Source organism: Podarcis vaucheri (genome assembly GCF_965113315.1).
Source record: "Podarcis vaucheri genome assembly, chromosome: 6".
In the NCBI taxonomy this organism is placed as follows: domain Eukaryota; kingdom Metazoa; phylum Chordata; class Lepidosauria; order Squamata; family Lacertidae; genus Podarcis; species Podarcis vaucheri.
The window spans coordinates 35,825,045-35,852,257 of NC_138764.1; the positions used below are offsets into that span (position 1 = coordinate 35,825,045).

General features: G+C 44.6%; 1 protein-coding gene across 1 annotated transcript; it reads right to left on the reverse strand.

The window, feature by feature from the left end:
* Nucleotides 1–16: 16 nt before the first annotated feature.
* LOC309535070 (calcium-activated chloride channel regulator 1-like) lies at nt 17–23,324 on the reverse strand (the record flags this gene model as incomplete). Its single annotated transcript, XM_082227812.1, has 14 exons — nt 17–564; nt 2,385–2,624; nt 4,126–4,290; nt 5,201–5,471; nt 6,486–6,710; nt 7,913–8,019; nt 9,776–9,953; nt 11,036–11,260; nt 12,999–13,220; nt 14,380–14,548; nt 16,716–16,827; nt 17,722–17,872; nt 20,250–20,390; nt 23,172–23,324. 14 exons carry the CDS (start codon nt 23,322–23,324, stop codon nt 35–37), a joined length of 2,889 nt encoding a protein of 962 aa, XP_082083938.1. The 3' UTR covers nt 17–34.
* Nucleotides 23,325–27,213: the final 3,889 nt, after the last annotated feature.

Here is a 27,213-nt window from a genome sequence, read left to right on the forward strand (position 1 = left end):
AAGAAGTGGCTATATATAGAGAGAGAGAGAGAGCTCAAGGAGCAACAGTAGTACTGGTAGTCGTCGTCACATAATTTCCATATTTCCGCTTACGTAGAATGCAAACTGCTATACCTACAATAGCCAAAAAAATAATTATAGAAATGCATGCAATTATCACAATTATAATTGTGGATTTGTCAACTGGGCCAGGATGTTTGTCATCTGGACTAGACGGAATAATGGAATTGTCAGCTGGAGTAGGGGAAATAATGGAATTGTCAGCTGGAGTAGGGGAAATGGTGATTGGACGAGGAGGAGAACTTGGCCATGCAGGAAGAAACATGACTGCTCCGGCTATATTAGATATTTCTCCGACGTTGTCGCTCCCATCAATGCAACGAATGGCAAAGAAGATGGAGGTGCCATTCTCTTTTGTGAAGTTTACCGGCTTATAGTGAAAGGATTGCTTGACCCCAGCATCTTCTGTCATCAGGCCAGCAGTGTCCACGGGAGTCGCACTATCAAAAGTTGCATTGGTTAACTCCGAGGGTCTTTCTCCCATCTTTATTTCATACATTTCAGCTGCAAAATAAAGGACCCACAACAGGCACGCGTTAGATGTACATCTTCAAACATGGATCAAGGAAACAGTGACAAGCCTATCTTTCAGTGCATAACTTCCTTTCCTCCAGGAACCCTAAGAATATTGCACACCAGCCCATTGCATCATTGTGTGTTGCAGAAGACATTGGGAATTAAAGAACACACAAGATCTATGTCTGCAGTCACGGATTAAGAATAACAATGCCCAAATTTGCTTTCTGTGCATTTCAAACTTCCTGCCTTCAGGGAACTCTTACCACATTGGCTTTGAATGCACACCCGCCACTAAGTCTTTGCCTGCTGCAAAGGACTCTGGAGAATGTTCCAGAACATACTGTTAGTTTACACGGGCTGCTGCTTAGGCTTGTCGAAGTTCACCGTAATTCCTTGCCAATGCAAAAATATGGCCTATGTCACAGAACCCAATAGGGTACCTATTTCAGACCCTCCAAGTGTCCCTATTTTCCAGAGACAGTCCGTGATTTGCAGATGCCATCCCAGTTTCTGATCTGATCCCTCCAGGAATGTCCCACTTTTCCTTAAAGGTTAAGGGACCCCTGACCATTAGGTCCAGTTGTGTCCAACTCTGGGGTTGTGGCGCTCATCTCACTTTATTGGCCGGGGAGCCGGCTTACAGCTTCCGGGTCATGTGGCCAGCATGACTAAGCCGCTTCTGGTGAACCAGAGCAGCGCACGGAAACGCGTTTACCTTCCTGCTGGAGCGGTACCTATTTATCTACCTGCACTTTGACGTGCTTTCAAACTGCTAGGTTGGCAGGAACAGGGACCGAGCAACAAGAGCTCACCCCATTGCAGGGATTCAAACCGCCAACCTTCTGATCAGCAAGTCCTAGGCTCTGTGGTTTAACCCACAGTGCCACCCACATCCCCACCCCCCTTAGGATGTCCCTATTTTTACTGGAGAAATATTGGAGGGTATGGAGTTATCTGACCCACAAGTCATCAGAAAGCAGCCCTGTATAGGGAAGTTTTAAAATGTTTAATGTTTTATTATGTTTTTATATACAGTGGTACCTTGAGTTACAAATGCCTCAGGTTACAAATGCTTCAGGTTACAAACTCTGCTAACCTGGAAGAGTTACCTTGAGTTGAGAACTTTGCCCCAGGATGAGAACAGAAATCGTGTGCCGGCTGCGCAGCAGCAGCAAGAGGCCCCATTAGCGAAAGCACGCCTCTAGTTAAGAACAGTTTCAGGTTAAGAACGGGCCTTCAGAATGAATTAAGTTCATAACTAGAGGCACCACTGTATGTTGGAAGCCGCACAGAGTGTCTGGGACAACCCAGTCCGATGTGAAGGGTATAAATAGTAAAATTATCATTATGGAATAGGATGTCCCTATTTTCAGTGGAAAAATGTTGGAGGGTATGCTGTTCCACAGAATAAAACCTTACACTACTCATCTGCCTTGCCTGGGGAGGGGGGTGGGGTAGGGTGACGGACGATGGCAAAACATATACATGTCTTAAAATAAGAACAAAATACGGATTTAAAAATTGAAGCAACAATGCCGGAAACAGGCAGCCCTCCTCCCACCAAACAACAACAACAGAAGGCCAAAAACATCAATTAGAAAAAATAAAAATTGCGTGTCGCTGGGGACATTGAAGGGTTAATGGAGCTGTCCAAGGGAGATCCTGATGTACAGTATTACATGCCTATGAAATTAGTGTAACTAAAACTGTTGTTTGGCCCTCCACCCCCCAACCAGGTTAGTACGGAATTTAAATATTTCTCAAAGAGTCCTTACTGAATGATTAAAGCAGAAGCCCACATTTACCTTTCCCCACATCATAGTCATCGCCAGGAGCTGTCCAGGAGAGAAGGAATCCGCCATCACCAGTTTGCTGTACCTCAAGGTCGGTGATTTTACAGGGTGGAAGAACATCATGACTACCTCCAGGAGAAAGTCCTGATACTACAAAACTACCACCGGATACAATTCTGGTGACATTTCCCAGATCTCCTTCAGTTTTGCTCACATTAGCTTCAGGTTTGGGGGGGTTCATTGTTATAGTACCTACAAAAGCAGGTAGAAAGATATGTCAGATGGGGTACATTACAGCTGATAGGCAGATTATATCCAGGTATACAGGTAACCCATCACTTATGCTAATTATTGCCAGCACACTGGGATGTCTCCCTCTTCCCCCACTCCATGCCTGTTTCTCACCATACCCAAATCTGCTCCAGATGCAGACAGATTTAGGGGGAGAAGAGGGAAGAGAAGAAGAGTTTGGATTTGATATCCTGATTCATCACTACCCTAAGGAGTCTCAAAGCGGCTCTCAATCTCCTTTCCCTTCCTCCCCCACAACAAACACTCTGTGAGGTGAGTGGGGCTAAGAGACTTCAGAGAAGTGTGACTGGCCCAAGGTCACCCAGCAGCTGCATGTGGAGGAGCGGAGACACGAACCCGGTTCACCAGATTATGAGTCTACCACTCTTAACCACTATACCACACTGGATGAATGTTGTCTTGCACAAGGAGAAATCTTTGTGAGGGGGAACATTTTGCTTAGCGCTTCGTCGATTATCACGCCACATGTTAGTTTTTTGTTTGCTGCTGAGTATAGTAACAGGCTGAGAATAAACAACAAACAATAAAAATGGGCAAATACCTATTGTGTGTGTGTGTCCCCACCTCTAGATAAATTTAAGACATTAAAATCACTTTATTATAACCACCTTCTCAATACGGATCCACCTCCATTCCTACACTGAGCTGCTTCCCCTACGCTGAAGCTGCAGTATGCAGAAAAATACCACAGTTATGTGGGCAAACGGATCACGTGCCTCTTTCCCACCCACACGTAGCATCAATGCATTACATATGTGGATCCAGCTATACATCTGCAAATAAAGCATTTAAAATATAAAGTGCAATATACAAATGTGACACTAGAAGGCAACAGTGAGCTACACCAAATTTAATGCATTTTTCAAGACTTTTTCTTATTTTAAGCATTTTCACAGGGGTTTTTTATATGTGTGTAGATTCCACCATGGTTGCCTAGAGTTGCTAGGGGGAAAATAAAGCCATTTGATCTAGACCAGGCATGTCCAACCACACTCCTCCTCTCTCCAATGACAGTGGGTCACAGGTTTTTTTTATACTGGGAGTAGATTGCAGTCTCTTGGGAGTTGGACGTGCCTGATCTAGACTTTGGGCTGGCAAATAATAGAAACAGAAGGGAATCTAAAATGCCAAAAGTGTTAGCCAAAAGAAGGATACCACAGTCATATTTTAAAGCCTTGTAAGAGTTAGGGAGCTGTTTCATTGGTTCAATGACACATTCGATTAGCATATCCAGAATATTATAGGATAGAAGACTATGGGCACATATATGCACCCATGCATCAGAAATGTATGCTCAAGTGTCCAGATCTACATAACGACCTTTATAAAGAAGGGAATAGCAGAAAGAAACTTATGTTACTCCCAAGACTCCCAATTTCACATTTTGAGAATCACAGGGCTAACATACCACCAGTAAAGCTATTTCATAACCCAGGCTTACCATTTTCTATGAAACCTGGTACATAGAGAGCTTGACTCTGCCTACGGGACCGTTTAAGAACCTTGTCTTTTCCTTCGACACGCACTTTTAGGTTGTGTCTGCCATTTCCTTTGAGTGATGTGAAATACCTGGAGTAGATCCCGTCGTTCTTGATAAGATCAGCACCTGAATACACAGATATAAAAATGTAACATCCCAAAGCTCACCTCTCACTGCTGGTCATTAAAAAAACAAAACCCTACATAACCTATGTGGGAGGTGTTAATTTTGCAATGTGTGTGGCTGTTTTAATGGAAATAGCTGAATATTTGATTCTGATCTCTGTAATATAGGATCATAAGGGGCCAATGTTTTAATATTTGTGCCTCACAGGCCAACACAAGTTGTAACCAACACAACACAACACACCAGCATTATTGTAGCTTGCCAAGCTCCATTTTTGGCAGTGCCAAGCAGTTAACAAAATCAGGACACTTATCAAAATTAATGACTCCCTTTCCCCATATGAACTAACCCAGATCCAGAGATCATCATCTGGTTCCTTTCCCTGTGTGTGATTTCTGAGGGAAGTTGGGAGGCTGGCAAAGAGTGACTGGACCTTCTCTGTAGTAGCTCACAGTTATGTAATGCTCTCCCAGGAAGGCCCACTAGGCACCAATCTTGCTATCGTTTCAGTACCAGACAAAGATGTTTTTGTTTTCCCAAACATTAGTAGGTCTCCATACTATCCTACTGTGATACCAACATTTGACAGATTTGCACAGCTTGATGAAACTAGGGAGCCCAGATTGAGATCTTGATCTATAACGGTTCCAGTTCACATATGCAGATAAGGCAAGTCACATGCTACAGGAAAAGCCAAATACATACACTGGTATTGGTTGCAATGTATGTACTCTATCAGAAAAGAATGAATGAATTTGCCACTGAGAAAGATGAACAGCCAAGATCAGCTTTTGAATCCACTATGTCAACTTAGATGATGCTAGATTTGATGAGTTAATATTCTGCTTCAGGGAAAAAAATAAATAAATTCAGAATTCATACTGCCCATAACGTTTCGAAATAAACGTACCTGAACCATTGTCCAAAAGCTCCACCTCTTCAGGTGTTCCAGTCTCTGGTTCAACTGTGGCTATGACTTTTGCACCGATAACAGGTAAGAATCCTTGGCTGACTTCTGCATAAATAACCATCGGACTAGGAAACTTATTGGTATCGCTATTCATAAAGGACTTCACAATCACCGGGGGCACATTGACAGATGCTGCTCTAGTTGTGACTGTTATCGATATGACCTGAGCGTTTGAATATGTATTCTGAATTGAGTAAATCCAATCTCCTGTCTGAAATATAGAAGAATATTGCATATCTAAGTAATGTTTGTGAATACAGTTCCATTCCTTTGGTTATTGTTGTGCTTTGATAAAGATGGATGTCATTTTCTACAAAATACCGTATTTTTCGCTCTATAACATGCACCCGACCATAACACGCACATAGTTTTTAGAGGAGGAAAATCCGTAGGCATGCCACCCGTAGGCATTCCCTCCATAACACGCACAGACATTTCCCCTTACTTTTTAGGAGGAAAAAAGTGAGTGTTATGGTGCAAAAAATACGGTATATATCTACAAGTGCAGAAGGTACTAGCAGCAGCGGCAAGCTGGACATATAATGCTCGTTTACTCCTTCCACAGTGAGTGGCAGTTGCGGTCCACTGTGGTGCCTCCTTAGACCTGCAGAGTCTCGCCATCTTTCCACAGCCATTGCCGCTCCCTCTTGGCCACAACAGAGCATCACGGGCACCAGTAGGCCCGCAGTTTGAATCGGCCAATCTGCGGCAGCCTGGGCGGCAGGGCTTGGGGAGAGGACCTGAGGGACACAGTCTTCCCTCGGGTCTGCTCCCCAGGCATAAAAGTAGGTCGGGGCTGCCCTAAGTGGCGCAGTCAGGCAGAACAACAAAGGCCTCAGACTTCGCATGGTATAATGGACTGCCTAATAGTATAGATATAACATAAGATTCCTGCATTGCAGGGGGCTGGACTAGTTTATGCTTGGGGTCCCTTCCAACTCTACAATCCTACAGTTTGATGATTCTATGATTATTCTGTGAGATTCCGCCCTATAAGGGATAAAGTAATAAACTGGTCAGTTGCACAGAAACTATCATTTCAGACAAGCAACTGAATGTTAAATGTTGTAAGGATTAGTAGTGAATGGCTCTTAAATAATTTGCTGTAGTGACGCAACCCTTCACTAACACAGCTACAGTCATTTCTCCCTTTTCAAAAAGGAATAGGCACATTCCTAGTCATGGTTCGACACATAGAGAAGTTTGAGAAGAGCTCAGTTTTTACCTCTGCAGTTCCATCAATCTTGAGGCGAGCTGTTCGGACGTTGGTGTTATCAACTGCAAAGTCTTTTTCGGTGTACTCTCTTCCTTTGGGATCTGTGAGCAGAATTTCCGGTGGGGATGAGCCCCACGTCACCACGAAGAAAGTGTCATTCCCCACTGTTTTATCAATGGTTACAATACCATTCAGCTGGTCTTGGGAACCGACGCTTTGCCCTCTACTTTCAAGCTGTTGGTGGGGGAAGGGGGAGAAATAAGTATACAGTATCTGAAAAGTTTTATAAATTGAATACATATGGTTTATTTCCTTTCATAAGATGTAAAGAAATGAGTGGTGGTACATTGTTTAGAAGGTGCCTTCACAGTGGTTAGTTCTGCTGGACAAGTAATACGCAATACTCAGACTTTAATAAAAATGCTGGTACAGTCATGACATGATAGGTCTTGCCCCATACAGATATTGGTTTGTCCAGTGGTGATAAATTTAGTTTCTATCAATATTTCAATGTTAAAGAGATGGAGGAAGGCAGATAAGCAGCTACGTTGAAACAGGTGGAAACAATCGCACCTCTACCTCAACAGCCTTGGAAATGGCCAGCCAATATTTGGACAATGCTAGATGAGGCAACTCAAATCTCCAGTTTCCACATTTTGGCAATGGGTAGCTGGGCTGGAACCATGGTGCTGGGTTGTTGTTTTTAAAGAAACACTTTTGTCATATGCTATTTTCCTAATGAGGGACACGGGTGGCGCTGTGGGTTAAACCACAGAGCCTAGGACTTGCCGATCAGAAGGTCCGTGGTTCGAATCCCCGCGACGGGGTGAGCTCCCATTGCTCGGTCCCTGCTCTTGCCAACCTAGCAGTTCGAAAGCACGTCAAAGTGCAAGTAGATAAATAGATACCGCTCTGGCGGGAAGGTAAACGGCGTTTCCGTGCTCTGCTCTGGTTCGCCAGAAGCGGCTTAGTCATGCTGGCCACATGACTCAGAAGCTGTATGCCGGCTCCCTCGGCCAATAAAGCGAGATGAGCGTCGCAACCCCAGAGTCGGTCATGACAGTACCTAATGGTCAGGGGTCCCTTTACCTTTACCTTATTTTCCTAATGAAACCTCTTCTCCAATTTGTTATTTGTCCAGGCAAAGAAAAATGAATTATATTACACATTCATTTGAACTCAGAATGGTACATTGTGAAATGTTTCAGCTCTGCCAAAATCCATTTTGGCCGTTAGCCCTTCTCTTTTAATGCTTTTAATACCTGTTCCTCCCCATGTTCAATAATAGAAAAATGTGGGCTGTAGAATTGATTTCACTCTGTGTTGACTTTAATTCTTGTATGGTGCCTAGTAATTTTAAGCAAATAATAATAGTGATAGTGATGATGATGATGATGATAGACTGCTGCATGCACTCAAATCTTTGCAGTTCAAACCTGAATAGATTGTTGACTGATATCTCCACTTCCTGAAGAAATTCCACTGAAAGCATCGATGAGGCCGTTGGAATCCAAACTGTCAGTGGCAGAAAATTTTGAACCTCCTGAAATGTGGTTGAAATAATAATAATTAGAAGAATTTTTCAGGTGGAATAAAATGCAATTAGATTTGTATGATGCCTTGTAGTGGCCACTACACGGCGCGGGTGGGGGGGAATGGTGAAAATTTTATTGAATGATCACTAATTCTTGCACTAGGGTTTTTTATTTCATAGAATGCCACCCCCCAAGGTGTTTGTGTTTTGTGGTCATAGGCAGCAACTGGAATGGCTAAGGAAAATTTAGCCCACTTAACTCAGCGGAAGGAAGGAAACTCTAGATTTCTTAATTGCCCTTGTATCTCACCACCGCACCTAACCCAGTACACAAAGACTCTTTCCAATGTTATCCTCACAACAAGTCTGCTGAAAGACAGTGCAAAGTGAGCTTTTGTGGCTGAACCTCGGTCTCCCCATTTTCAATATGGCGTTCTAGCCTCACAAATGCCGTAATGACAGAATACCACATTTATTCAAATCTAATGCTGACTTTCTGGGGCCAAATCACGTTGCGAAAAATGAAGGTGCGCATTAGATTTGACAGCACATTTACATTCGCCAGCAAATACATTTTTTTGTTTGTTTCAAGGTTCTGAAAGTTGAGGTGTGTGTTAGATTTGATGACGTACATGTATGAGACTCGAGTAAATGCGGCAATAGGATTTGGGATTGTTAAGGATCATGGTTTAATTTCCTGAAATAGTCATATTTATTCATGTTAAATTATTGTGTGTTTTTAACATGGGTTTTTCCTTGGGCTGTAGCTCTCTCATGTGATTGGCTGACTGTGAGTCACATGTGAGAGGCGTTCCATTGTGTTGTGACTGTTATTCAAGTACAGTGGAACCTCAGATGCCAAACACCTTGGAACTCATACGTTTCGGCTCCTGAATGATCGAAAACAGGAAGTGAGTGTTCAGTTTTCGAACGATTTTTCAGAAGCTGAACGATTGGCGCAGCTTCTATGGCTTCCGATTGAGTTCAGGAAGCTCCTGCAGCCAATCGGATTCCCAGAACAGATTCCCGTATTTTTCGCTGTATAGGACGCACCCGACCATAGGACGCACCTTGTTTTAGAGGGGGAGAACAAGAAAAAAAATCTCCCCCTCTCTGCTCAGCACCCCTTCAGCGAAGCGACAGGAGAAATTCCATTTCTCCTCCTGCTTCGCTGAAGGGGCGCTGCACAGCTCTCCCTCTCTGCTGAAGCCAGGAGAGTCTTGCTCTCCCAGCTTCAGCAAAAGGAACCTGAAGCCTTCGGAGTGCAGCGCGAGGTCCCGCTGCACTCCAAAGGCTTCAGGTGGCTATCCCTGAAGCCTGGAGAGCGAGAGGGGTCGGTGCGCACCAACCCCTCTCACTCTCCCGGCTTCAGCGAAAGCAACGCAAAGCCTCCGGAGCGCGGAAGGAGCACTCCCTCTGCACTTTGGAGGCTTTGCGTTGCTATCGCTGAAGCCAAGGAGCCTGCATTCGCTCCATAGGACGCACACACATTTCCCCTTAATTTTTGGAGGGGAAAAAGTGTGTCCTATAGAGCAAAAAATACGGTAAATTTGAGAACCAAAGTATGAGTGTAACTGTTGTTTTTAACTGCTTTTCTGTCTTCTCTCTCTCTGTGTGAGGGGAATGGCTGCTGAGAGAGGCTTCTCTGAATACTGCTGCGGACAGCGTGTGTCTGAAGTAAAACAAACTTTTTGCAAGACAGCAGCTGGCATTAAGTAGCACAGAAGACTCCTGTAAAACTCAGACATTTCATTCAATCACTTACCTGTCATGTCTGCCAGTCTTTCTAGTTCTTCTGCAGCACTTGGTCCCAAAGCAATGGTGTGAATTATAGACCCACTATTTTGAACTTCTTCAAAGCAAGAGGTTATAGTACTATCTTCACCATCTGTCAAGAGCACAATTTCACAGCCTTTTGTAGTTGAATACTTTTGTAAAAAGACCTGTATGGAAAAAAAGGATTGAAAAATTAACAGCAATTAGTAATGTAGAAGGGCACACACTTAAAGTGTATGACATAACTGCTACAAAGCTCTGCAAGTATGTTGTACGGTTGCTGCTCTGTGACATATGTGTGAATTAATTTCGTACCTCTAACAGAAGTGGACTGCGGTGCCATATATGTTACTGTTAAGGGAGAAACAGCGCTTGCTACTTCACTACTTTCAAAGGGTAGAAAATATGTGCAAATTGGGTTGCTCACTCCTCTGTCTAGCTGCTGTTCCACAACAACTGCCATAGCATTCCCCTAAAATCCATGCCTAGGAACAGAAGACCTGTCAATATCAGCCCTCACAGTTTCTCTTTTTTATATTCTTAAATTTCAATCTCTGCAGTTATGCAGCAATTTCAGAATTTTATTTTTAAAATTCCTCATGAAAATTATTCAGCATTTTAGTGCAAATTTCTCTTAATAGACGTGTTTTTTATATGCAGTGTTCACTGCATTTTCTTGTAATATAATGCATCCCCCCTAATATAATTCCCCCCCATTTGATTATGCATCTTGATTATAGGTTTTTCAATAATAGATTCCATTTCATGCAAACTTGTACGTAATATGTTCATTTTTGTAAACATTGGTGAGCTGGAAAACTAAAGCAATTCTTCCCCCACAACAAACACTCTGTGAGGTGAGTGAGGCTGAGAGACTTCAGAGAAGTGTGACTAGCTAGCCCAAGGTCACCCAGCAGCTGCATGTGGAGGAGCGGGGAAGCGAACCCGGTTCACAAGATTACAAGTCCACCGCTCTTAACCACTACACCACACTGGCTCTTTTGGCTCCACCTAAGCTATGAACCTGAGCTTTCAAGTGAACACCACTTACCCAGGCAGCAAACTACCTACTAACAGCACCTCTATCTTGTCTGTACTGAATTTCAGTTTTGTTGGCTTTTATGAGACCTGATATGCCCCCTAGAACACAATTATTATATGCAGCAACCCTGCCTTCTTCTATATCTGGCTACTCGACTAAACAGAAGCATAGGAATAAAATAATCTAGATTTTTTTCTTCTCCTTCACCTGAAATCCTGACTGCACTCCGGAACATATTTTGGTTCCTCCACCAGCTGAGGTAGGAAGATAGTCTGCAAGAGTTTGCCGCATGCTGTTGCTGCTGATCTGTTTCAAGCCAGTCAGAACTGATGCTCTGTTGTTGAACGCGACTATCCCAACCCAGGATCCCGCTTCAATAATCTGCAGGATGAATATTTCTGCAGCTTGTTTCAGCCGACCAATGCGATTGCTCTGCATGTGAATAATAATTAAAAAACAAACAGCATTCACAGACTTGCCAGTGCATTCTGAGAAGCAAATAAAAAAATTCCCTGAATTTGTAAGTATAGTGATCAGCAAAAGATTCGTGAATATAGACAAATCCATGATGTTTCAGAGTATCCAAATAACCTCATTCGTGTTGTGATTCAGGGCGCAATCCATATGGAAATTTTTCTGAAATGGATGGGAGGTGCACAACAGCAGCTTTCATTTAAATGGAGCTTGTCCCGTGAATTGTGCTCTCAAATAATATTTCTCCTATAATATTTTTGTGGCTGCTGAACACATTTCCATATGTTATATATGGAAATACCAATTCAGTTAACAGAATCTCGTTTCTATTTGCTTAGCAGTTGTTTGGTTAGTTAGATGGTCTTTACCCTGACTTTCAGTCAAATGATTCCCATGTCTCTTGAAACCACTTCAGGGATTATCACCAGAACATGGGTAGCTGCTGAAGCTTCCTGTCCTATTGAGAATCCTAAAAGACCTGTTTGATCTCTTTAGATATCTTAACCAAATGCTTGCAGTTGGATTTCCCCCTTCCTTCTTCCATGCTTCATCCATTCTGTCTCTCCCCTACCCAGTGTTTACCATCTCCCATAATCCATCAGTTGCTCTGGGTTCCCTGCACCAACACAGAATGTGACTGAGGTTGCCCTCTGGCACACAACGGCCACATTGCCCTTCCCTGCAGCACATCTCCTATATGGATTTGTTACCACAGCTGGATAAATATCCAAATAAACTTATATAATCAGGTAGACCAAGTGTGATGAATGTTTGCTGAACTACAAATCCCATGGTCACTGGCCATGCTTGCTGGGACTGACGGGAGTTGTAGTTCAGCAGTATGTGGAAGGCTGAAGGTTCCCTACAACTGAGAAACAACAAAATTGAGCCTCACTGTTCCTATTAAAGGTACCCCTGCCCGTACGGGCCAGTCGTGTCCGACTCCAGGGTTGTGCGCCCATCTCACTTAAGAGGCCGGGGGCCAGCGCTGTCCGGAGACACTTCCGGGTCACGTGGTCAGCGTGACGAAGCTGCTCTGGTGAGCTGGCACCAGCGCAGCACACGGAAACGCCGTTTACCTTCCCGCTATAAAGCGGTACCTATTTATCTACTTGCATTTGGGGGTGCTTTCGAACTGCTAGGTGGGCAGGAGCTGGACCGAAAGATGGGAGCTCACCCCGCCGCGGGGATTTGAACCGCCGACCATGCGATCGGCAAGCCCTAGGCACTGAGGTTTTACCCACAGCGCCACCCACGTCCCCAGTGTTCCTATTATAGAGTGTCATTTACTACAGAAATGTCAATGCTGTAATGACAATTATAATAATGATTTTATTTTTTATACCCTGCCCAACTGGGTGGGTTTCCGCAGCAACTCTGGGTGGCTTACAGCACATTAAAAAATGTAAAACATCAGACATTAACATTTCACAATACAGGGCTGCCTAAAGATGTTTACTAAAAGTCAAATAGTTGTTTATCTCCTTGACGCCTGACAGGAGGGTGTTCCACAGGGAGGGCACCACCACCGAGAAGGCCCTCTGCCTGGTCCCCTGTAACCTCACTTTTTGCAGTGAACTGCCAGAAGGCCCTTGGAGCTAGACCTCAGTGTCCATTTGCTTTCGCTATAGACATGAATACCATAATTTTTGAACCGTCTCAAAATAGATCTTCTGAACATGGAAAGAAGACTTACCGCATCCATGCTCCCGGAAACATCAAGCACTAGACACAAAACTCTCTCCTGTTTTTTCAGCAAGGAGACAGTGGGATCTGGTGGGGGAACCGTTATTGGAGATGAACTGGCAAAGTCGGGAGAGTCCATAATTACTTCCCAGGTGCTCCTGTAGTTGCACATTTTATTCTGCAAATTTGTTGCTTTAATATTATGGTTGCTTTTGTTACAGAACTGAGTAATCTAAATAAAAGATAGGGAAGGACAGGTCAAGATCACAGTCTCATTAGCAATTCCTACTTCATGGCAGCTGTTCCTTACGAAGAGGTGCTGCAAAGATTGACATTCATCGACACAGACAAAAAAAGGCTACAGGGTGTTCAGAGGATTTTTAGTTCTAGACGTCTGTTGCCCTTAACCTCACAAAAATGCAATGAAAAGAGTTTCCAAAGAGTCTGTTCAAGTTTACTTATTGACATAGCTGTCAACTTTTCCTGTTTTTTAAGGGAAATTCCCTTATTCTGAATAGGATTCCTCGCAAGAAAAGGGGAAAGTTGACAGCTATGCTTATTGACCTCGCAGGGCTTGAACAGACATTCACTTCCCATGTCACAAGTTAATGTCTGTGGTGATCACACAGGTTTCCCAGACATTTCACCTTCTATTTATCCCTGTGCCACCACTTTATTTCTCGCTGCCACCACCCAGGCCCTACCTGGTACAATACTGAGTCCAGTCAGGGTTAAATTGGAACATAAACTTCTGTTTATTTATTGCAGTTTAACAAGTGTGTGGTTTCATAAACAGTTTCGGTCAATTACAATCATGGGGTGCCTATCCAGACCTATAACTTCCACTACCTGCTCTCACTTACTAAACCACCTCTCATATATTTACCTGTCTCCTCCCTTCGCCCCTCCCAGAGCTGGTTTTATAGCCCCTCTGACTCCAGCCCCCTGGGTTCTGATTGGGTAACTATTGGGTAACTGGGTTCTGATTGTTTAACTATTTCAACTCCAGCACTCTCATATGTTAACGTCACACTGTCCATACATCACTACAAGGGGGAGTCTCAGTGCTCATGTGGCTGAAATAGCAACGGCACAACACAAGAGGGAGATATAAGATAACACAAGAAATCCCTGGTGTATGCAGGAGTAGAAGAAATCCTGGGCAAACCTCAAAAGTTTAAAAAGTCAAAAGGGGTGTGACTCTGTGTGCATCGTTCTGCTGTGAAATGTTTTTTTCTGGGCTCCTGCAGGTGGAGGAAGAACGCAGTCCATTCCCCCCTTAAACACGGACGTTGAGGTTGCCTACCTCCTTAGCAAAAAATAATAATCTTGTGTTTTTGAAGGCAGACACCGGAGAAGAATAGATCCCAACTGAGATTTGTCGTACTTACTGAAGGGATACTTTGCAAATACATTATAGAAGCTGCAGTATCTTGGCGCCTGCTTGGGAAAAATACGCATCCGTGTTCAAACAGCTGAGTTTGGGGATCAATTTTGCAACGTCTGTGTTGCTTGCCATCAAGTGGGAATATGTATTGACCAGTGAACTCCGTCGAGCACCTAATCAATATAACAGAAACAAATAATGGCCAGTCAGTTTAAAAGTCGAGAAATACGCAATTACATGCTGGCATGGTTACATGCTATGTTGTTGTTGTCCATGCCACAGTTGCTAAAACGCCCACCAGCACTCCCAGAAGATCGGACTGTAGAATTCTAAGTAATATGGATATAATACAGTTTGATTAAGAGCTTATCCACTTTTGAGTGGCGTGGCACGAGTGGCAGTGATGATGAGCCCTCAGTCATATAGGTTGCTTCCAGACAAGCATTTTATGTCACAAATATATGGGTCTGCAAACAGGGACTTTTGTACCATTTTAAGGCATTTTTCTTCCTGTGGTGATAATGTGAACCTCTGGACTAATAACAATTTCAAATTTTTTTTAAGTGATGTAATTTACACAGAAGAATCAACTTGGGGGAGAGGTCTCTTTTTTCATAAATGACTATTGTGTGCAGATTAGATCAGTCATTCACTCCTGCCTTGCTGCTATGAGATATAAATTAAAATAACAATAACAATAGAAATAATAATGATGATGACGACGACGATGCAGCAGCAGCAGCAACTGGATTTGGCTGGGGAGATGATTAGAGACTGACTAGGGCCGCCATACATCAGACATAGCCAGGATTTGTCCGTCGAAAATGGCATCCAGGCAGAATTTTCGGCAAGCGGCTAAAATGTCTGGAAAAACCCAGGTGTATGGCAAGCCCATATCGGAAGTATTGATTTTTTGGTGATTTCCCTCAAACTTTGCCGCCCCACCCCCAAGAAAAATGCTCAACCATCTTTGGTCTGGATTTTCACTTTTTGAAATATGGCAATCCTAAGACTTACCTATTGCAAACAGTTGCAACCAGACTGTCTAGGGGTGTTGATTAGGTTGGCCCTATGCCTGTGCTAACTGCTATTGTCCCAAAGGACTCCTCGATATGAACAATGGGAAGAAGGCTTAATGGAGTAACAAGGGGTCTCTCGACACCCTACCTAGGGCTTCTCAGGGGATGCACGAGTGCTTGGAAGACTGCAGCTGATAAGGAGATGGGCAAGGAAAAGTACCGAATGAAGGGGAAATCTGGGTGCGTCCTATGGGGCGAATGCAGGCTTTCGCTGAAGCCTGGAGAGCGAGAGGGGTCCGTGCGCACCGACCCCTCTCGCTCTCCAGGCTTCAGGAAGCTATCCCAAGTCTTGCAAGCCCGGCGGGATGTCCCGCGGGCTCGCAAGGCTTGTGGGCAGCAGCCTCCACCCAAAAGCTGGGGACAGCGGGGAGGCGCAGAGCCGCCACCCCGCTATTCCCCAACCTGATCTGGAGGCTGGCGGGGGGAGAAGCAAGCCTGCTTCTCCCCCCCCCCCGCCAGCCCCACAAGCTCGGGGGATAGGGGGATGGCGGAGCGCCGCCATCCCCCTATTCCCCGACGTGATCTGGAGGCTGGGGGTGGGAGAAGCAAGCCTGCTTCTCCCCCCGCCAGCCCCACAAGCTCGCGGGATAGCGGCCAAGCTGTCCCTGAAGGCAGAAGAGGGAGACGAAGTGCTCCGTCTCCCTCTTCTAGCTTGGGGATGGCTGCGCAAACCTGGGGGGAAATCAAATTTTTTCCTTTGATTTCCCCCCTCAAAAAATAGGTGCGTCCTATGGGCCGGTGCGTCCTATAGGGCGAAAAATACGGTAGGTAGTGGGCAACATGACAGTGACCTACAGAGATGGCTGTGTGGTACATCTAGAGCAGGTGTACATTCGGGGGAGCAAAACCCGATTCCTCATCTTGCCTGATATGCTGAAAAATGCCCCAATGCTGAGAAGTACGGAGAACGAAAACCAGGGCTCTGGGGCTGGAAGGGGCAAAGCTGCTATCCTGAGAGCCAGAGGAAGAGGGCGTGGCATGGGGCTTGACAACATTTCCCAGAAGTGGCAGCAACTTCGGACGCAGCCTTTTCTCAATGAATTGAAAACTCTTGTTGCGGAATGTGGTGGTGGTGGGCTTTTGTGTTATTCAATAAACGTGTTTCTTACAAAATAGGGGGGGAGGAGAAAAAAGGTACTCATTGGGGGTGCTGTCTGTCAAGACATTGCAGCATTTTCCCCTAATGAAAAGTCTCTTCTGTATATCATCAAATTACAGGCTAATCCAGTCTAGACAATAACTGGATGGTATGGGGTGGTACCTTGTGGCTTCAGGCAAGTTGTCTCCTCCAGTAGCATAGAAAGGTGCATCGTCGTTATACTCATCAAAGACACCCCATCGGAGATGAGCCCACTCATGAACAAAGACTCTACCTGTGGAAGACAATGACAAAGCTCAATGTGACACACTTTTTTGGGGCGGGGGGGAAGAAACATATAATGTACAACACACACACACACACACACACACACACAAGCAATTAAATAACTATGAAAGGGATAGGCAACTTTTTGATCTGATTCAAAAGTCCCTCCTTCCCTCCCATCAACGTCTATAAGGCTTCAGTTCAGTCACGGTGCAAGCCAGCAGTGGTGTTGTGGTTAAGAGCGGTGGACTTATAATCTGGTGAACCGGGTTCGCTTCCCCACTCCTCCACATTCAGCTGCTGGGTGACCTTGGGCTAGTCATACTTCTCTGAAGTCTCTCAGCCTCACTCACCTCACAGTGTTTGTTGTGGGGGAGGAAGGGAAACGGGATTGTTAGCCGCTTTGAGACTCCTTAAGGGGAGTGAAAGGTGGGATATCAAGTCCAAACTCTTCTTCTTTTTCTTCTCCTTCTTCTGACATCTTGTAGCACAGCCTCATGACCTTGTCATGGACTCTCACCTTGAGTTTCTGACTCAAACCATTAACTTGACCTCTTGATGGAATATTGCTGGGCTTCACCTGTGAGCCTCTAGCTCTCACAGCACAGGGTATTATTGGCTATGGTAGTTTTAAAGCCAATTTATTAATGGCTTCAGGTTGAGGGGATGAGGTGGTACGATGGAATGGGAGCATGTTCAACTAGCTTCAAGAAAGGAGACGTTGTGACTAGAATATGTTCTGAATCTGACATGGAAATATTGCTGATCTGTTACAGACAAATTAGGAGGCTTTCGAGTAAGTAAGCAACTACATTTAAGGAGTTAATGGAATTCCCGAGAAAGCATTATCTTTTGAAACCTTGACTCACATTTTAATAATAATAATAAAAACAGGTACTACCTGGAGGACCATAAGCATTATACAAATTGCCGTTGGTCAAGAAGTTAGGAGTAAAATGAATGTATCGCCCTGGTTCCCCACATCCGCCATATTGCAAGGTGTAGGGATCGTCTCCATATTTGGCGAAAGGTTCTGCCACTATGACATCGGCCTGAAATAAAACAGAACATGGCTAAAAGATCACAGAGGAATATTAGATATTAATCTTATACGGTGATTAATCTTATACAGTGATTTTGATTCTGAACAGAAATACAGTACAGTGGTGCCTCTGGTTACGAACTTAACCTGAAACCGTTCTTAACCTGAGGTACCACTTTAGCTAATGGGGCCTCCTGTTGCTGCTGCACGATTTCTGTTCTCATCCTGAGGTAAAGTTCTTAACCAGAGGTACTACTTCCAGGTTAGAGGGATCTGTAACCTGAAGTGTTTGTAACCCAAGGTCCCACTGTACACAGATTTGGGCCCAAGGGTTACAATGCACATTTAAAAGAAGTTATAGCCTAATAGTGTATTCTCCTAAAACAGCTGAGATCATCTTTGAATAAGTACCTGTGCAATTTGTGATGTGTGTAGCCTAATACTATACAGGTAGATGTAGAAAGAAGTCTTGATATTCAGTTAGGCTTACATTCAGTAAAGAGCACATCGGACTGCAGGGTTACTGTCAGTGAATGTATACATAGACAGAATTATAGGCTGTCCAGATCTCTAGACTGTCTATATTTTGTGAAAGAAATTCAAATGCACATTCGTAAATTCTGATCTGTATAAGTGAAGTGGGTTGAAGTGCTCTGTCACCCTAGCACAATAAATCCGTTTGTTTTGAAACAGCTTTTTGCAGTTAGGAAATGTGTTGAGAAACAAGGAGTGGACCAATGATCAACAGGAAGATGTATAATACCCTGCATAGAAATCAAGATGAACGTTCGTATAACCCATGGGTAGGCAAACTAAGGCCCAGGGCCCGGATCCGGCCCAATTGCCTTCTAAATCTGTCCCGCGGACAGTCCGGGAATCAGCGTGTTTTTACATGAGTAGAATGTGTCCTTTTATTTAAAATGCATCTCTGAGTTATTTATGGGGCATAGGAATTTGTTCATTTTTATTTTTTTTCAAAATATAGTCCGGCCCCCCCACGGCGTCTGAGGGACAGTGGACCGGCCCCCTGCTGAAAAAGTTTGCTGACCCCTTTCAGAACAAAAATGCTCAATAAGCACTTAATGTTATCTAACCTCTACATAAGGAGCCCTTATAACTTAAGAGCAAGCAGGATGATACCAAAAGCATAACTTTGGGAGCCAAAGAACTGTAGGCTAAAACAAAAGTATCTCAGAGAGGTACTGTATATATATGTGTTTATATGCTAATGCTAGAAGTATCCAAGCTAAGATGGTCAAGTTGAAGTGCTTGTTCTGAGAGGATAGTGTTGATGGAGTGGGCATAACGGATGTCAGGTAGAATGGAGAGAGACAGTGGGACATGGTTATATCTGGATACTAACATTATAAGAAAGCCAGGCAAGAGCAGCCTGGAGGTGGTGTTGCTCTGTACATCAAAGAAGATATGGAGTCCAACAAGCTAGGTTAAGAGTGGTTGAAGCCTTGGAGCTGTTCTAATCTCCAAAATAGATGGACCTTTACAAGGATCCATCACTTGGGTTAAAGGAATCAACATTTGATGCCTATGATACAAGCATATTATGAGCGTATTATGCCTCGTAAATCTTCACAGCCGCCATGTGAGGGAGGCTATGCCAAGAACTCGTGACTAATTGACGTTCGAAAGTGAGCAAACGCAATGAGAAGTGAGTTTAAAGAATGAAAAATGCTCAGGATCACCAAAAGGCGCTAACTTGTGAAATGGCAAATGTTCCAAGTACTTTTCGTAGTCCGTGACAGCATATGTGATAACAAATTTGTTAATAATAATAATAATAAATTTTATTTATACCCCGCCCTCCCCGACCGAGACTGGGCTCAGGACGGCTAACACCAAATATATAAAATACATTAAAAACACAAAATCTCGCAATTAGTTTAAAATACAATTCGAATCACATTTAAAATCAAAATAAAATTAAGTGGGAACCCATGAATCATAACCGTAGGGGTAAGGAATTAAAATTTCACCAGGCCCGGCCACTCATGCTAGTATTTAAGATTTCTCAAAATATATTTTCCAGTTCCTTTTTTCATGCATTCCTTTGAGAGTAAAGGGGGATCCTGTTTTGGGAGCGCACCAGGGTCTCCAACCCTTTTAATCTAGCCTTGACCATTAGCACATCTGTAAGAGCAATATATTTTATACAGCCCAATTCCCCTAGACTTACCTTATCATAGGTTTGTGCAGTTACTCTCTGATATCCATGTTCAATCAAAAGTAAACTCAGTTGCATTCAAAAGTGATGGCATAGTCTTATTCTGTATTTATTTTTCCCTCCAATCTTTCCATTTGCCCCCAATCTTTTCTTTTTTTAAAAAATACTACAAGTACATTTGCAATTTAAAGTATTCCCCTGGACTTACCTTGTCATAGGTTTCTGTAGTTACTCTCTGATACTCTGCTTTGTCTTTCCATGTTGAAGGAATGACAAGTTTTACAGCCTTGAAGTAAAATCTTTGTTGTGTAGCACTGAAGAGATATGTTGACGCCTCTTTGACCATGTCCTAACAAGGAAAGGAAAGGAAAGACCTCTGTCTGTCAGTGACTAGTATCTGCATTTGGTTTTATGGAATGTGCCCTTTGGTCTTTTCTGCCATCCTTTCTCCAAGGGTAGGCAAACTAAGGCCCGGGGGCCGGATCTGGCCCAATTGCCTTCTAAATCTGGCCCGCGGACGGTCCGGGAATCAGCGTGTTTTTACATGATTAGAATGTGTCCTTTTATTTAAAACGCATCTCTGGGTTATTTGTGGGGCCTGCCTGGTGTTTTTACATGAGTATAATGTGTGTTTTTATTTAAAATGCATCTCTGGGTTATTTATGGGGCATAGAAATTCGTTCTTTTTTCGTTCCTTCAAAATATAGTCCGGCCCCCCACAAGGTCTGAGGGACAGTGGACCAGCCCCCTGCTGAAAAAGTTTGCTAACCCCTGGGCTAGTAGATGCATTGCACATTCCTGCATCGGGCACACATTTTTTGTGTGGATACTCCTGTGTCATTAACTGCAGCCTGACATTTAAGGATTTTAGCATGCAAAACTACACCTGGGACTCAGCTAGGTAAAGGTAAAGGTACCCCTGCCCGAACGGGCCAGTCTTGCCAGACTCTGGGGTTTGTGCGCCCATCTCACATCTATTGGCCGGGGGCCAGCGCTGTCCGGAGACACTTCCGGGTCACGTGGCCAGCGTGACAACGCTGCTCTGGCGAGCCAGAGCCGCACACGGAACGCCATTTACCTTCCCGCTGGTAAGCGGTACCTATTTATCTACTTGCCCCCGGGGGTGCTTTCGAACTGCTAGGTTGGCAGGCGCTGGGACCGAGCAGCGGGAGCGCACCCCGCCGCGGGGATTCGAACCGCCGACCTTTCGATCGGCAAGCCCTAGGCGCTGAGGCTTTAGCCCATAGCGCCACCCGCGTCCCACGGGACTCAGCTACACAGCTGCAAATAAAACGTTTTAAGTGTGTTTCAAGTGCAATATACAATGTGACACTAGATGGCGAAGGTGAGCCTTATGGAAAATTCAATGTTTTTTTTTTTAAAAAAAAACAACGTTGGTTTGTTTTTTTTCAAAAGCATTTTCAGAACGGTTTTTATATGTGTGTAGATTCCACCCTGCTATGAGGCAAAAGTTATGCGAAAAGTTGTGCCTGACAAACTTCTGGATAAATTACCTCCTGTTAAAGACATTTTTGTTTTGTACAAGTAGAACTTGTAAATCGACTAGCAGGAGTAGGTGGCAACGCAGGAAGAAGAAGAACTCCTGCAAAAAAGTTGTGCTTGATAAACTTTTGGGTAAATTACCTCCTGTTAAAGACATTTTTGTTTTGTTTCTCCAAAGTGGTAGCCATTTTGTCAAGTGATGGTGGAGGGAAGGGCTGTTCTTGGTAGTGGCATCCCACTTCTGGAATGATCTCCAGAAATTTGGTGCCTCACAGAGCTCTGATTAGTTGAAACTTATAATCCTAGATAATTTGAAAGATTTCCAACTGCTCAACCAATATGCCATGTGGTGTTTAAATCTTTTGGCAAAAACCAAAACTTTTGCGCCTTTTCATAATCAATTTTGTTTTTTTCCTGCACTACCAATCGATTAAAAGATTTCAAAAGTCTTTTCACGGGATTTGAGACAATAAAATTGTATAATCAGCACACATAAGTTCAGGCAATGATCATGTTGCGTGGGGGTTCCGTTCCCGGCCCCCGAGTGTGTCAGCGGAGTTACCGTATTTTTTGTTCTATAAGACTCACTTTTTCCCTCCTAAAAAGTAAGGGGAAATGTGTGTGCGTCTTATGGAGCGAATGCAGGCTGCGCAGCTATCCCAGAAGCCAGAACAGCAAGAGGGATTGCTGCTTTCACTGCGCAGCGATCCCTCTTGCTGTTCTGGCTTCTGAGATTCAGAATATTTTTTTTCTTGTTTTCCTCCTCCAAAAACTAGGTGCGTCTTGTGGTCTGGTGCGTCTTATAGAGCGAAAAATACGGTGTTTTACATCTGCAGAGTCACACCGCACATTTAAAGCCCACGACTTGACCCCAAAGATTTCTGCATATTGTAGCTAATTACAAGTGCTGGGAACAAGTAGCTTCGCGAATGGGAAAGGTAAAGCTGGGGGAATTCACTTTAAATGTGCGTTGGCTGTGCTTTAAATGCACGGTGTCAAAACTTGAGCAACGTTCACCTCCAAGTACATGGCAGCGTTCTGGCACACAAACAAAACCACACAGAGGAAGGCATGTGGTCCTTCAGGAAGTCCGTTGCTGTTTCACAATCTATCTCTCCCTTTCCCTCTATTTTCAGCACTCAGGGTGTGAGCACCAATGCATGTATAGAGCAGGGGTGCCAATTCGAATAAAATAGGGGGGGCAGATAAGTCCTGCCCCACATAATCAATCACAATATGCAGCACACAAACATCATTTCAATGGCAAAGCCCATCAACTTGGGGGGTGTATCTGGCCCCCTCAAATATTTTACTGGGGGAGTTGAAGACACCTTGTCCCCTAGGAGTTGGCTCCTACGTTACAGAGCCAAAATGGTGGCACCAGTTCACAAGAGGGAAGGATCAGAAGGTTTGGAGTCCCTGCAGGTTTTGCAGATTTTTAAAATATATATTTTTAATGCACCTGTGGGGGAAGACAGCCAGTATTCCTGCAGCTGCCATATATGTCTGAGCCTTGTTGCGGGGAAACGTACACTCGTAAAACGCACAGTGCATTTTCGCAGCCTATCACAGTCGCTGAGGGGTAAGATGCTAATCAAACATGTTCACAACTATTTAGCCGTCTCACCTTTATGCGTTCAACAAGTTTGTCATCTTCAGGTATCCTAGGATTGATGGCAATGACCAGGTCTTCAAACCCACCGTTGTCGAGTTTTACCATGGTACCTGCCACCCAATGCAGTACTTGCAATGCCAGCAGAAGCCGACAATTCATCATCATCTCTGCTTGCGCCTCTTAGTCCAGCCTCACGGAGACAAATATAAAAGGGTTATTTAGACAAGTGCTTTGAAAGAGAGAGGCAGAGAGAGGCAGAAAAGCCCTTTTTCGACAGCACAAAGAATACTGCAAATCAACCCAACCCCACGTTTCCTTGTGCTATTCATCACAAATACCGTTAAGTTCTCATTCAATAATATAAGGCATGGCTACTCACTTTAGAGGCTCAGAACACGAGGCTGTTGGCTGTTGGTTAGCACAGGGAAATGAAAGTAACCGCAGTACAAGCGAATGGGTGGGGTGCTCCAACGGGCAATGGGAAACTGACATTTAACTCTGTCATTGCCATCTCCTTAGAATAAGATCCGTTATTTGCTTATTGATGTAAAGCTCCAGAATGTATTTTGTAGAGTTAAGCTTTCACCTCTATCTGCAGCACATTGTATTTTATTTTATTGCTATGGCTAGTGGCTGATGCAAATAAAGATTATTCTGATTCTACTGTTGCCGTCTCTGAGCAGGGAGAAACTCCAGGGGCCTCAAGTGCTCTTCCAGGTTTGGTTTCCTTCGACTGTAGGTCAGTGGAGAATGTGGCATCTTTAGGACATACTAGTTTTATTCACGCATGGATACAAGCTGAGCATAGGATGTAGGGGCTCACAGAATTAACACCCCAACAGATCTTTCTTCCCTTTTGGTTTTCAGGGGAGCACTAAACTCCAGCACAGCGCAAAATGTGTACAGTGGTGCCTCGCAAGACGAAAAGAATCCGTTCTGTGATTCTCTTCGTCTAGCGGTTTTTTCGTCTTGCGAAGCAAGCCCATTGAAGGATTAGCGGATTAGCGCTATTAGCGCTATTAGCGGCTTTTAGCAGCTTTTAGCGGCTTATCGGCTTATCGGATCAGCTGATAAGCGGCTTAGCGGCTTAGAAAAAGGGGGGGAAGGAAAAAAACCCCTGCAGGAACTCGCAAGACATTTTCGTCTTGCAAAGCAAGCCCATAGGAAATTTGTTTTGCGAAGCACCTCCAAAGCAGAAAACTCTTTCGTCTAGCGAGTTTTCCGTCTTGCGAGGCATTCGTCTTGCGGGGCACCACTGTATTTGTGTCTCTAGCTTCCTGTCTGCTTCCAGCTCAGCCAACAACAACTCTGGCCAGTCTCCTTCCTATCAGCTAGGTCAGGGGTCAGCAAACTTTTTCAGGAGGGGGCCGGACCACTGTCCCTTAGACCTTGTGGAGGGCTGGACCTGCCCTCTCCTGAAAGCACCCCTCCTCCTGAAAGGAGCCCCCTCTGCCTCCATTCACGCTACAGCCGCCAATGCTGCCTCATCTTCGGCGGCGGCAGCAACGACCTCTGCCTCGACCAGGGGTCCGCGGGGCACAGAGCTCATGCTGCTGGGCTGGGTGGTGGAGGCAGCCTCCCCACCACCACCACTTCCTCTCACTCGACTCTTGGCCATACGTGGCCACCTCAGCGGGAAGGAAGGGGTGTTGCCCAGAGGCGTCTGCGGCTTCGGATTGGCTGCAGAAGCTTCCTGTCGGACTTGCGTTCGACCGGGCAACTCTTCCGGTCAAGTCCTCTGACGTGATTAACGACCTGAGCCTTTGATGAGGCACCGAGCACGTTCCCCCATTATGCAGTGTATCCAGCACGCAGGGAAGGACCTGAGATAGTATGAGCTACATTGCAAAGAGTGTCTTATTTCTAACTACTCAGACAGAAAAGAAATATACATGCTCTCTCTGTGAAAGCAGAGAACCAACTGGGAAACAAAGGAACACGAAACCAGTAAACGTCACATCCGCCTCTCATCTTCCTGCAGCCAGTCTGAAGCCATGCCAGTGTTCTGGAAGTCAGTCCCCACGCAGCGAGTCCTGCGCGCTGTGCCGGTTTAGCTCAGGGACTGATCGAGCGGGCGGCAGGGTCCGCAAGGTTTGCGGGATGGATTAACGAGCCCAATGGGCCGCATCCATCTTAGTTTGCCAACCCCAGAGCTAGGTAAAGGGGTGGAAAAGGCCCACCCATTTCTTCTATGGCACAAAGCAAGTTCTTGGGCTATGCTAATTGTGGTGCTTAACTAGCTAGCCAAAGTCCTTGCGGGCTATGATACATTCTATCCCCACAGATACAGGAAAGGAATTAAGGGCATCACCCAGATTGATCCCCCCAGCTCACAACATTACATAGCTTCTGTCATATGCTGATAGGCACACTTCATTATGTACGGTTTGCATAATTTGTCTTAAGTAAATGTCAATTAAATACAATCTTTGAGGCTCTTTTTTTTCTTAGCAAAATCACCGATTACATCTTCATACTTCATTTTACACAGATTACATCTTCAAATTTCAATATTTTTTTTGCAAAAGCTCATTCTCAGTTGTGAATACTGAGTGAATACCTTTGTTTCCATCTTATGGTTGGCTTAAGATAGTTCTTTACATGTTTCAGTTTTGAGAAAGAGATTTCCCCTTCACAACTTGCTCCAAAAATGGTAAAATGCATTCTAAAATCAATGTTGACACTTGGAAAACTTATTTGTGCGATGATCATTCTAGCCACAGATTTCCTGCTTGTGCATACATGAGAACAACAGGAATCCACCTGTGAGCTAGCCACAAGGAAACTAAACCTGCCTGAATATGCCACTGGCATATTCAAACCTGGCGTATGCCACTCGCTGTCTGGTAGGATAGTCTGCAGAATTTGTCACTGGCCCTCAAAGCTGAGTCAGCATTACCGATGTCAACATCATCAACAAAAGTAGGTGATTTGCGTAGTAGAGTCCCCTTGCAGGAACATAGGGAGGTGCCTTATGCCAAGTCAGATCATCTAGCTCAGTATTTCTACTCTGACTGACAGTGGTGTTCCAAGGTTTCATACAGGGAAATTTCCAATGCAAACTGGAGATGCTGGAGATTGAATTGGAGGCCTTTCACATACAGTGGTACCTCGGGTTAAGTACTTAATTTGTTCCGGAGGTCCGTTCTTAACCTGAAACTGTTCTTAACCTGAAGCACCACTTTAGCTAATGGGGCCTCCTGCTGCCGCTGCACCACCGGAGCACGATTTCTGTTCTTATCCTGAAGCAAAGTTCTTAACCTGAAGCACTATTTCTGGGTTAGTGGAGGCTGTAACCTGAAGCGTATGTAACCTGAAGTACCACTGTACAAGGAATATGCTTTGCCACAAAGCACAAACAAAAATTAATCATTCATACTTTGCTACTGAGTTCACTTGCCGTTATTTTGTTAACTCTTTTGTTTGCATTCCTTTACTATGCAAAAATATTCACAGTGTAGTAAGATGGACTCAGTTGTCAGCTTGCCAGAACCACTGCCCACAACGGCTGCTTAGATTTCGAAAGGGACATTTGGACCAGGAAAATGGTGGGATAAGGTATTCCTATTCCTGCATTGGGGCAGGGGTGGAACCTGGATTGAGATTTTGATTGGGGGGCAGGGGGACAAGCCAGAGGCAGAACATGGGGAAGAGAAATACAAGTGGGGTACACTATGCTGAAGAAGTTGGGGGGAGTTTGGTGTCTTTTTAAGGGAGACACCTAGGCAATGTGAGGTTGCTTCCCTCCAATGCAATCAAAATTGCCTTTTTACATTGCTGCACCCACCAGAGGGGACGCAGGTGGTGCTGTGGGTTAAACCACAGAGCCTAGGACTTGCCGATCAGAAGGTCGGTGGTTCGCATCCCTGTGACGGGATGAGCGCCCATTGCTCAGTCCCTGCTCCTGCCCACCTAGCAGTTCAAAAGCACATCAAAGTGCAAGTAGATAAATAGGTACCTCCGGCGGGAAGGTAAACGGTGTTTCCGTGCGCTGCTCTGGTTCGCCAGAAGCGGCTTAGTCATGCTGGCCACATGACCCGGAAGCTGTATGCCG